Source organism: Fulmarus glacialis, unplaced genomic scaffold (genome assembly GCF_000690835.1).
Source record: "Fulmarus glacialis isolate BGI_N327 unplaced genomic scaffold, ASM69083v1 scaffold3471, whole genome shotgun sequence".
In the NCBI taxonomy this organism is placed as follows: Eukaryota; Metazoa; Chordata; class Aves; order Procellariiformes; family Procellariidae; genus Fulmarus; species Fulmarus glacialis.
The window spans coordinates 14043-26308 of NW_009193218.1; the positions used below are offsets into that span (position 1 = coordinate 14043).

At 38.3% G+C, this 12266-nt stretch overlaps 1 protein-coding gene across 1 annotated transcript in view; it reads left to right on the forward strand.

Annotated features, from left to right (window-relative positions):
- LOC104083748 (protein PRRC1-like) overlaps positions 1 to 4619 on the forward strand; it is a gene marked incomplete at its 5' end in the record, with an annotated part of 16608 nt that extends 11989 nt beyond the window's left edge. Inside the window, one exon of the mRNA XM_009587356.1 lies at positions 4493 to 4619. Within this exon, the coding sequence (XP_009585651.1) occupies positions 4493 to 4619 (127 nt within the window). The remainder of the gene's footprint in view (positions 1 to 4492) is intronic.
- Between the last annotated feature and the right edge of the window lie 7647 nt (positions 4620 to 12266).

The following is a 12266-nucleotide window of genomic DNA, read 5'->3' on the forward strand; positions in this document are numbered from 1 at the left end:
CCGAGGACCGTTTGAAAGAAGGCTGATCCATGACACTAAGGAATACTGGTTTTGATTCTAGAATTGAAGTGAAAGCTACATATTCTAATTCTCAGTGGATACAACACAGATTTATAATCTACCTGTAAACTGTATTTTACTTTTTAAAAAGTGAAGGTTATTTCCAATAGTGGAAATGAGCAATTGCAATTTTTAACTACTCTATGATTTCCCATATGATTCACAAAACAGGAAATCAGAACAAACATATATTTATAACTGGGACAAATAGCGTTACAGTTTGTAAAGTGGAATGTGCTATTATTTGACACCTTGCTAGGCATTTGCTGAGATATTTTAGTTAGTATACTTTTTTACAGAAGGGTTTGATTGTTTAGCTATTTCTATAATATAAGTAATATAAGCATTTGACAGCATAACATGTATGCATTTCAATCCAGAGAGACTACCTTCTGTATTAGATGTTTTCTTGGGGCCTGTGCTTAGGCGGTACTTAACACCTCATAGGTTTGATGTTTGTATATAAGTTCTCAGGAGTGATGCCAAGTAGTTTTTACAACACATAACAGTGAGCTGCTGAAGAAGAGCACAAATCCATGCCCCGTTAGTTGAAGTTGTTGCTAAATAATTTTGAAATCTCATTTTCCATGCTGCGTCTTTTTTCTTTTTATGTAACAGTAATGAAATTCATGTCCAATTAAAACACTAGACAAATTTCAAGTTGCTTCAGTGGGTTTTAGATCAGGTACCACATACACATGAAGTTATCTCAGCAGTTTCAACAACATAATTTACTCCAGTGCTTCCACACTTCATATTTTTTATGGAATTATGTAATTTCTTCTATCAAGTTGTCAGCAATTTGATGTGGAAAATGGTGAGAAGTGTATCACTTGCTTTGCTATCTTGGGTTTTCTAAACATTTTTAAGTCTTAAATGCCTTCTTGATGTCATGAGCTCACTGTTTCTCATATAAGTCTTCAGTGGTGTCTGATTTTTTTCATGGCTGTAAATGCCCTCTATCCATGCTCACACAATCCTAAATCTTTATGTAGAAATACAGAAGTAATTGTGAAGAAAAATATTTTGGTAATGATACTTTTTTGAAGAAACAAAGAAGAAACAAATACTTTTTATTTGCCTTAAAGAAGCAGTTTTTCAGCTTATATTGCTCTGCCTTTATCTTTCTTAGATGCTTTCAGAGGACATTTTTATATACAATATACTGTTAAGCCAGCTCATATTTGTACCCAGTGAAAGCCTGTCTATTTCCAAGTAATATATTTTGCCTTAATTGGCTTACTCTGTAAATTAGTTGAATAAATGTTTTTCGTAGAGGATTGTATCTATTTTAAAGGTTTATTTTTTAATACAGCTGATGAACATCTGTTTATTGAAATTATATTTACATGATCAAGTTACAAATTTGGCACATGCTTAAATGCCTATCTTGTCTGAAAAAAACCAAAACAAACAGAACCTGACTGTTGAGGTCTCCCGTTGGGAGCCCTTCTTTGTATCATAAACTAAAAGGATGATACAGGGACTTCTGTTTGTCATTGTTCAGTAAAGGCATCTTTGCTTTTATTGTAACTTGAGTTTGCAGTGTCTAATTTGTTGAATGCTGCCCTTTTATCCCCTGCTTACAGCATCCTCCATGGTGCAAAGGAAGAGGACATGGTATCATCAGTAGCTTTATGTGCCCTAGCATGAGTTAAAATTAAAACTGAAGAGGAATTTCCATTTTCTTTCTCTTTCCTGGCCCTGGCCTTCACTGTTTTTCAGAGGTGATAAGAGTGGAGGCAGAAGGCAGCTTCTCATTTTGAAGAACCTGGTTCATTGTGGTGACATTGGCCCAGCGTTCCAGCTATCTTATGAGACTGCTAATGTGGCATGCTCCAAGGCTGCCCTGGCCTGCCTTACAGAATTTTTAGGTCTCTATTCTGCTGCAGAAATTTGCTTTCTTTATGCTAAAATGAGAGCGACTGCCCGTTCTTCTCTCTGTGTACTTTCTCCTTGTGGTTGGGTGCTGGGATATGACGTGATCAAGTGAAACAGTCTTTCTCCATTCAAAATCTCTGGCTCGACGAAAGTCTTTTGATGTAGTTTTGACTGCTCACCCAAGAATTAAAATGGCTCAACTAGATAACTTCCGATTAGTTCCCTCCCTTTACTGGGCGTTGCTTGTTTGTGTATAAAAAAATAACATTCTCACATAAAAGCCAGGAGCTCAGCTTCTTCCCTGAGAGGCAGAGGAAAAGAAAAAAGTCTCCAGTATGCTCTGGAAAGCTAATAAAATTTGAAATTACTTCCTATCTGAGTGAAGACCCTTTTCAGGGTCTGAGTTGCAGTTGGCATGGATGAATTCTGGAGCAAGTTAACATAACATTCAGCTTTGTACCATCTGCTGGGTTGTGTTGTGCGCAATAATACGAGAGGAAGCTCAACAAGTAGGACACTGACATCCTGTGTTAAATTTATACTGAAATCAACTTAGAAAAGCAGGTATCAGAACACATTTGGACATGTAAAGACACTTCTCAATTGCTCGTCATCACTGTAGATGCAGCTGCAGAAGCCATTTCTGCTGCTTTGTGAATGGATAAATCTGCTCAAATATGAGTGTCATAAACAAAAGATCAGGAAAGCTCCCAAATTTGAAGATAGAGGCTATCAAGGACTGTTGAAAATGGTCCTGGGGATACATCCAGAAGGAAGGGAGACCAGCTACATTAATTGCTGTGTTTTATTTTCGCATTTGGAATTACTGTTACAGTTGCTTTGTTTACTGTATCTTTTGTAGCAAGCAGTACTGAAAGCAATTTTTCCATGACCATGGGCTTGTTCAGTACTCTCATGACGTTTTGGAGGTACTTGCCTTGGCAAGGAAATACACATTGGTAAATGACATTGTAAAAAGAACATAATTTGGCCTGACCTGCTTCTGTTGTAGCTCCTGCCTCGCTGCAGTCAAATGTAAAAGCACCATAATTGGCAGGGAGCAGAAGGCCAGGCTGTGAGAGATGGTGTGCATCTGTAAGTAAGCCAAAATGTAGTAATAACTGCATGCTCTGCTATGGTGTTGGTGGCACTGCTTGTTTTTGCTGCATATTTTTATAATGATACTGTAATTTCATTCATTGCCAGCACGTGGTGAGTCCAGTTCCTTGGGCTGGAATGGGGCAGATGATTGCACTGCCTAATTGCTATTTCGTGACTCTGACAAAGATGTTCTGATCAAAAACCTTTACATGCCTGCATGCATGCCAAAATACGTATTTGTCCATTTTACTACCATTTTTTAAAAAGAGTTTCAGATAGATGCAGCCAAATGCTTCCAGTTTGCGTTAAATTGAAGCAGAGCTACATGATCTTTAAACTGAGGCAGAGCCTTTAAAATGTTGGAGATAGTTCATTAGCTCTGCTATTGCCTGGTACTCTAAGCAGCAGCAGTTCCTGCTTTTGTGCAGCCCCTCTCATGCTAAGTGTTTAAATATGCTGCTTTGTACACATTAAGGTAGTGACTCTTTAAGTCACTTGTGTGTTGCACAATGGCAGGATTTTAGTTGTTACGATATCAGAGCTGTGATAAATTCAGGTTGAACTTAAGAAGACCTGTATAGGCTAATAAGAGATGGATCAGTCTTCAGAAAAATCAGCACACGGATTTTATGTATAGGAAGAATATTGGATTTTTATTCTGAGGCTGAAAATTAGTTTCAGGACTTAATGAAGTTGTTTAAAGAAATGAGATCTAGCGCCTGCTGGCGAGTGTAGAAGCCTCTGAAATTCCTTTATTATGTGTATGTGTTGCCAGCTCTAAGAGTCAGTTAAAGGATTTTTGTTTGTTTCTGCAAGTGAGATTTTAGTAGATCAGAGAGAAGCTAAAGATACTTTTCCAGCTTTTTGATTCTAATTGGTTTTCTTGAAGGGGAAGAAAACTGCTATGTCAACAACCATCCTGTTAAAAAGGCATCTGTGTCACACATACTTTCTGTGACAAATTACTCCTAGTGGCCACTATCGAGCTTTCCCATTTGTAGTAGGAGTTTTGGGTAGTTCTTATTATCAATGGGCTTAGGAAATTCTGATTTTTTTTTTTTTATAAATGTACTCTGGCCGTTTGGTCCAACTTCACAACAAATAACCCCCCACAAGAGGATCATGTTTAAAGAAACTAAGCAGAAAATGTAAAAGGATGGCCCAGCTAAGGAATATCCCCACAAACATTCCCATGCAGTGATAAGGCTAAAAACTTTAATGGGCTGAGACATTCCCACAAGCAGAATGAATGAATTGTGAAAGTTGGACCTGAGTGACTTGAAAGCTGGGAGGCCAGAACTGAGAAAGGAAGTTTCTCAGAGGCTTGCTGCAAGCATTCAGTTTGCCTGCCCACCTGGTTCAAAAATGAGTGTTAAGGAGAAAGTGAAATATTTAGACTTAGTTTTATCTCTTTTTCCCAATATTCTGGTCCTGTAGTTAGTATATCCGTTCTGTACAAAAAAAAGGATAGTCCATATTTTTTGGAAATACCAGTTTGGTGGAACATCTTGATCCAGAATCAGAAACAAAACAGCCATGATGACTGCTCATACATTTTCCAGAATGTTCTCCTTTAACAAATCAGTTTTAGAAATGCCTTCCAATGCCAGTCTTCCTTTTTAGACACCTGCTCAATTTGGGCAAGATAGTGAGCAATAGCAGAAGAGGGCAAAGAAAGGAATGAAGTATGAAAGGATGTGAAAGCAATCAGGAGAGTACCAGAGAAGTAGGACTGTCTAGTGAGGAATGGAGCAGCTTAATTGTCTTTTATTCAATGCTCTGGATGCAGGAGATGTTAGAGGGTAGTTGAGAAATCAGATGGGAATATGGAATAACTTGGGTGTGTCTGCTACTGCTGATTTTGGCCAGCTTTGGAAGAGCACCAACACATACATGCAAGTCTTGCAGCAGAGAGGTTTAGCACAATTGCGATTCAGTATCTCTGTTCAACGAAGTTTACAACTTGCCGTCGATGTTTACCTTTGCATACAGCATCGGGTAGGTTTTTCAGCAAGTGTTTTTCAAGTGGGAGGTTTTTGAAGAACTTCTGTAAGTATAAACCTGTGAAAACAAGAATTTTAGTAAAAATTCTTAAGAATATTTGTAAAAGTAGCCTTTTTTTAATAATAGTATGATGTGAGGTAAACTTTGCAGATGGAAGATAAGAGTTTATCACTGAACAGTATTCACTCTGAAAGATAGAACTCTGTGCATCTAGTTTACAATTACAATTAATAATTTTTGACCAAATTTAAAAAAAAAAAAAGCCTTTCTTTTTTTCCTACTGTTGACACACACTGGAATGAGTAGCAAATGAGAACATTCTGTATCCCATCAGAAGTTGTTAACAGACTTGAAAACCAGAATAAAATAGCTTCAAACCTGGTTAATTTTCTGATGTGGATTTTAACTTCAGCAATTAAGTCTGTCTGTAATCTATCAAGAACTCACATTTTGACATCCTGAATCTCAGAGCCATTTGGCTTTGACTTTATGGCTCTGTTCCATCCATAGTTCTACAATTAAGGAAAAACTATTCACATAAAAGTAATGGTATATAGAGCTACAGTTCCTAAAAGGAAAAAATGCCAATTGGTTTGAATTGTCGTCTCATTGTGCAGAATTCTGCAAAGCTTTAGATAACTCCAGCCAGTTGACTTTGTAAAGCAGCCAGACTATGACCTGGCAATTAAATTGTGAATACACAGTGCTGCAGAGGAATAACAGATCCAAAAACACTCAGCTGCTGCTTCTGAGCTAACACAGTGATTTTTCATATACTGGAATCAAAGTAGATGTAGCTTTAAAAAAGTTACAGGCAAATTTAAAATATTTTGTGTTGAGAAAGTGATTTCCAACTATCTTTGCATTCTACAAGTGTGAGAGAATGTAGCCATGATCTTCCCTGTAAAATAGGGAAGTACCTCATATAGTAGAGGAGAGAGCAGATGAGTTGGTTTTCCAAGGTTATGTTGGCTTTCTTTAATACAAAATTACATAGAATTCTGTGTTATGTCTGGGTTTTTTCGTATTAATCACAAAAACATGCTTCCTGTAAAAGTATACTCTGTGACAGGAGAAATTATGCATCTAGAAATTATGCATCAAGAAAATGCTAGAAATTATGCATCAAGACTTTGAATTTTCTTTTAATCTATTTTTGTCAGATCAATGCAAACAGCATGTATTTGATAAAGATCAAACTTAAAATTTACTAATGCGGTAGCTTTGTTGTGAACAATGCATTGAACCACTGGGTCAAATTCCTCCCTCAATTTTCTCTTGTATTCCATCAAAAATTCTCTGAGTTTTAAGTTTTCACTTGAAAAGGCTTAGTTTGAGTGTCTGAATGTTCATGCCTTACATCTTGTGCAGCTGAGTCAATTCTGATCTGAATTTTATAGGACTGCTTCCTAATGTAAGAAAACACTTTTCTCATCTAACAGGATACTAGAGGGAACTTGTTGCTTTTCAGCTCAGTAATGAAAACGAGTATAGCTGTTGCCCTGCTTGTATGCTAAAAATGCATTAATTATGTCTTCTGGTTAGAAAATGAGCAGATAAGAGATACAGGCTTAATTAAACTCTCTTGACTGCCTATATTTGCCAACTTGGGACAGGCTGTGAAAGGGATGGCATTTAACTGCAGTGAGAAGCACCCTAAATTTATTTTTTCCTTAAGTATCGAACAAATCTGTTCTGTCTGCTTTTACAATAGGCCACACATGAATGCATAGTACGCAGGGATCCTTTTCATGATCTAATTCTTACAGTTGCAGGAACTGCAGAACTGTTGCAAGTAAGTGGTGATTGTTCCATGAGTTCTCGGAAAAGTGCAGGAAGTTGTATTTTGTTTAAGGAAGAGTATTTTGACCAGTAGTGGGATTCTGAAAAAGCTATGCCATCCAACAAGAGGTAAAACCCAGTATCTGGCAGAGCAACAGATTTAGAAAGTCTTCCCAGGCAGGCCGAATGGTTATACTGCAATCAACGGTGTACTTGAGATGTTGCTGTGGGATGAATGAGTATAGTTATGCACATGCAAGGCAGATAACTGCAATTTGCTTTGTGATAAAATGTATTAAAACCAAAACAAAATCAACAGACTTGTGTCTGAAGAGGAAAGGACAGAAGAATATTTGTTTTTAATGTAATGGGAGCTACTGTAATCAATAATCACACTGTTACATGGTTCTTTTCATGTGTGGATCTCACAGTATTTATAAAAATGCACGTCCCAATACTTAGAAGGTTGTAAGCATTATAATGTAAGCATTATAAGCTCTCCTGTGTGGATGCAGTCCTTTGTATCTGCAGAGCTTATTTTCTTGAACATTGCAACTCAGTAATACAGGACATACAAAATTTTGTCTTAAATTGATAAATCTAAAAGGGACACTGCTGAAATCACTAGGGATAAGGTGTTTTGGCTTTGTTTTTTTGAAGTACTACAAATCCCGTGAATCTGTGAGGGCAGGGTCCCTTACCACTGGTGACAGCCAAATGAGTAAGTGAGCAACTTTGAACCGCTGTAAACTTGGGAGTGAGCTCCCAATTTCTTCTTACTTTCTAGGTTCTTAAGTGCAAGCAAGAAACAAAAGCTGATGCCTGCAGATGCCATGGCTGACGTCAGGTGGATTTTGGAGCTTGTTTCTGGTTCCCATTAGCTCTATACGAATCCATCCATGGTGGCAGCAGTACTTTTGCCATAAGAAGATGCGGAAGACCTAGCCGGTGATGAAGTATGTAGCACAAAGCTGAGGAGGGAAGGTGGTGTGTGTCACCATGTCTTCTCTTGCAACTGTAACTATCCAAAATAACTTTGGAAGCCACTGCATGAGTGACTTTGCTTTTCTTACTTATTCTTGGAGGGCTGTCTGATACTGGGTAGGAAATGGTTGAACATACGCATTTTACAGATTAGATTGGTACACTGAAACAGAATAAAGACTAGCTATTATCTGATGCACATGAAGCAGTACTAGCAAAGTCCATACAATACTTGCCTAAAGTCATGTGTGTGAATGCACACCGTTTTAGACAAAGGAAACAAAAAAGTGCTACCTTTTATTAGATTCCTATCTAGTAGTAAAGTTTCTCCTAGTATGAAAGGGAAAGTTTTGTCATTTTGCCCGCAAAAGACCTTTGTAACATTTTTGAGTGATCTATTTAATTTGCTTTGCTAATCTTAGTTACATCTCACTGGAGCCTGTTCATATTACCTACAATTTGCTCTGTTTTCTTGATGAGGAAGCCCACCTCTCTCTCCCATTTCTGTTGAATGAAGCATGACTTTTCAGTCAAACTCTCAATCCTTTGCTAGTTTAAATCAGTGTTGTTTTATTAACATAAGTGGAAACATAGCAGTTCATGCAGGCTGATGAGGGAGCTCCATGTTTCCATGATTTTGATTTGGTTTCATTTAAAGACAGCAAGTCGTAAGATACTTTTCAGAGTTCTGCAGAACTGCATAATACCAAACCATTGCTCCCATACAATTAATTGAGTAGGAAAAAATGTTTTCTTTGGAGTTTGTTTTGACTTTTGAGTTATGGCAAAACCAACAAACTGGGTTTGAATCCACAGATAAAAAAGTTGAATGAAACCCACAGAAACTTAAGCTTGCAAATGTCTCATAATTTTGGGAACTGAAGAGAGTTCATATGCTGTGCGGTATTTTGCAGCCTCAGAAATGAATCTGGCTACTCGTTGGCTGTGATGAACACCACCCTTCTAGTTAGTGCTAGCTGAACTCATCTGGCGTTAAAAAGAAGAGCTGAATAAACACTGTTTTGTGAGAGCAGATCTCTCCAGTCAGTGTTGACACAGGTTTTCAGGATGAAGTTGGGCAGAACATCCTGCCTCTGCCAATATAACACCCTTCTAACTGTGGAGTTGCCTAATTACCTTTAAATACAGTTTTTAAAAGAAAGGCATATTTCTGCTGAATTTTTTGAAGCCATTCAAAGCACCTACTCAGAAAATTGCTACTTGTAGAGGAAATTCTAGCAAATTCCTAGTAGACTGGTCTGAAAAAAACAGTTACAGTAATACAGTTTCAGTGCATATCTTTTTATTTACTTAGGCTTGTACAGTAAGGGGGAAACGTTTCTTGGTAAAGAATGTAATTGCGTATTCTACACATCTTCAGTGTAGTAAGCACTGTAGAAAAACAGCTCCAAGGCAGAAAACATAACAGTCTGTATGCAATCACAGACACCATATGGTTTTGCACACTCTACCTAAGTATCTACATAAAAGTGACTGTTGCTTGCCAAAGTAGCAGCATAAAGAGAAGTTGTATCTGTCCACATATTTATTTATAGTCATCCCATCGTGTTTGAGTACCCTAACACATTAAAGATTTTATTTCTTTATCTCTTAGTTTATTCAGCGAAGATGTAATATTCACGGGAGGTTACAATTGAAAGAATCCAAATGTTTGACATTCCTCTAATGGGATGTGGGGCTGCTTGCTGAGCAAGCTAGATCACTGTATGTGCAACAGCAACCCCTTTCAGTTTGACTATGCCAAGTATGACTTGGTGATGGCAAGTTCCCATGGAGCAAATGCTTGTGTTCGCTTCCTGCCTTCTTTGCGTGCATTTAGCCCTATTCATATGACAGCCTTAGTGCTGTACTTCTATGTGAATTTTTTGGGTTGCACGTGCCATGTACTGAGCTGAAAGCATTTGGCATTTTAAATTTTGGATGTGGAATCCCTCACTGTATATTTTCTTCTATATATATTCCTCTAAAAGGGAGATGAGCTACTCAGAAAGCAGTCCTGTAATTATCCACTCCAGGGATACCAGTACCAAGAAAGCAAGGGAAAACACAAGAGGTGCCAGACCCCTGCGTCAGAGGTTGCAGTCGGTGCCGCTGCATGTACCTGGTATGTCTCTGCTGAATGTGAATGCATAAATCTGCCATGTTCTGCTCCAGCCAAAGCCAAGGGCAGAAGGTTTTACGACGGCTTCTTTTGGGTGGATGTTGGTGTTACTTTGCAAGAACAGCTGATGAAAACTTCAAAATAAAGATAATGTAAGGCATGTGATACATATGAATGTTACGTGAATATAGTGACTCCTGACTTTCTCACACTAGTTATGCTGTCTCAAAATGAAGTACTGCTGGTTTTGTTGTTCTTCTGGGTTAGTTTTGTCGTCATTTTTTTCTTTTAACCAGGACACTTCTATAGTTCTCTGTTTTATTTACAGTTTCAAACTCTTGTTATCTGCAAGCATCTTTTACAAGCAGCAGAGCACAAGAAAAAAATAATTGTTGTGCTTCAGACAGATTTGTTCAGCTGTGCTTTTAATTGTCATTTCCTGATTTGTATTATTTCAGCCATCCTAGTCTATCTGTTAATTTCTTCTCAACCTAGTCTGATTCACTGAAGCTCCCTTAACTCACCTCCATTTCTTCTTTTAATTCTCTTCACCGAGTTTTATTGGCTTTCTTCCATTTTAGGGAAGTCCTACTCCTGTGGTAGGCCTGTCATCCTCTCCCTGGATGCCATTAGGGATCTCTTGATTCCTCCAGCCTTTGACAATGTTTCACTCTACCCTTTCTCTTTGAAGAACAACTCAACAACTCAGTCAAAGCTTCATGCTCTTTCGTCCCCCTACCTTTGCCTTCAGCATCTAACACCAGTGAGGAGGGCTGATCTGACAGTCACAGATAGGTGCTTACAGCTTCAGGTTGTCCTGAGGTTATTTTTCTGTGCAATGTTTTTTTGTCATCTACAGGAGGAGGTCTTCATATATAGCAAGGAACCACTGTCACTTGGTAGGAGTAAGAGCAGGACATGCAGCTAAGGAGCTGTGATTTCATACAGAGGAGGGCAGTGTTGTGCATGTAGTAACCACCACAGTAGAGTATGCACAAGAGGCAGTATGAGGCTCTAGTCTAAGACATGTCTTTAATTTCAAAACCTCATTTTTGGAAAGTTTTTACTACGTTCACCCATTTCCTGCTGGTGTTTGGCTCCCACGCTTCAAACCTGCCAAGGGAGCGCAGATGCATGTAGATCTTTATCTAGATGTTTTTTGAACCATATTCTTTATTTCAATTACCATAAACATAAGCAGAAAAACTGATTTTTGGTGTTTTCTGAATGATTCTTGTATAATTCTTGAAAAATATGGGTGGGAGAAAGGGTCAAATAGTGATTTTGTTTTGTTGTTGAGTCGAGTTACAGCTCGTCTAAGCAGCCAGCAGAACTAATGACTATACATACTGCAGTACATATCAGCTGCAGAGTCAAAACAAATACTCTTTTGTGAACTAAATCCTGGTAAATCCAAAAGTATAAATGGTTTCAGAAAGAGACTAATGCAGAAGTACAAGATGCCATTAAGGACAAAGATGCAGCTGTATCTCTCAACTATATCTGCTAGAAAATGGAAGGCCTTAGCACGAGAAGCGTCATTGTGTGCTGAATCGTTCTTGTGTTATTTTGTTAAGAGTCTGCTGCTGACCAGTGTCAGAAATAGGATGTGTAGCTAGAGGGGTCTTTGACCTGACCCGGCATGGCTGTTGTGATCTTATGTTCCAAGACAACCGCTGACAAAATCCTCTAAGACTCTCTAGAGAGGTTGACTAAGAAAATGGGTTTTCAAGTATTTCTCCATAATTTTCTTAAAAACTAGAAATCAAATATCCATCCAGCCTATATTCTAGTTCTTATTCATGAGTGACTAAGAAGCTGATAGGATTTGTTTTCTTCAACTCTACCACACTCTACAGAGCAATATCTGTATCTGCATGACCACATACTCTGGTGTACTCTCATTTATTTCTTTCCTTTCTTCTGAAAACAAATGCCTCCTGGCTTCCTCCTGTTTTTTTCTCATGTTCACCCTTTTACCTGCTACTATCAGGTTCCCCACACCTGAAATATTTGGGATTTACCAGTGTATACCGAATAGCCTGCTGCTTCCCATTCATTCCTTTTCTTGCTTGTCTGACAAGATAGTGAGAAAGCAACTAAGAAAGAGAAGAAATCTACACCCCAAAGCCTGCACCCTAGGTTGTGTCTGATTCCCCTTGGATCTCAGATTCCTGCAGGGTTGCACTGTGGGTGGAGATTCAGTGGTGGACTGGAAAGTAGCCTTGTTACTGGAGGATCAGGTAACGAAATGGTTCCTGTTTTCAGTGAGATTTTGGATGATGAAATCCAGGAGGCAATCCTGCTCTATTCATTTTATTGTGGAGGGGAA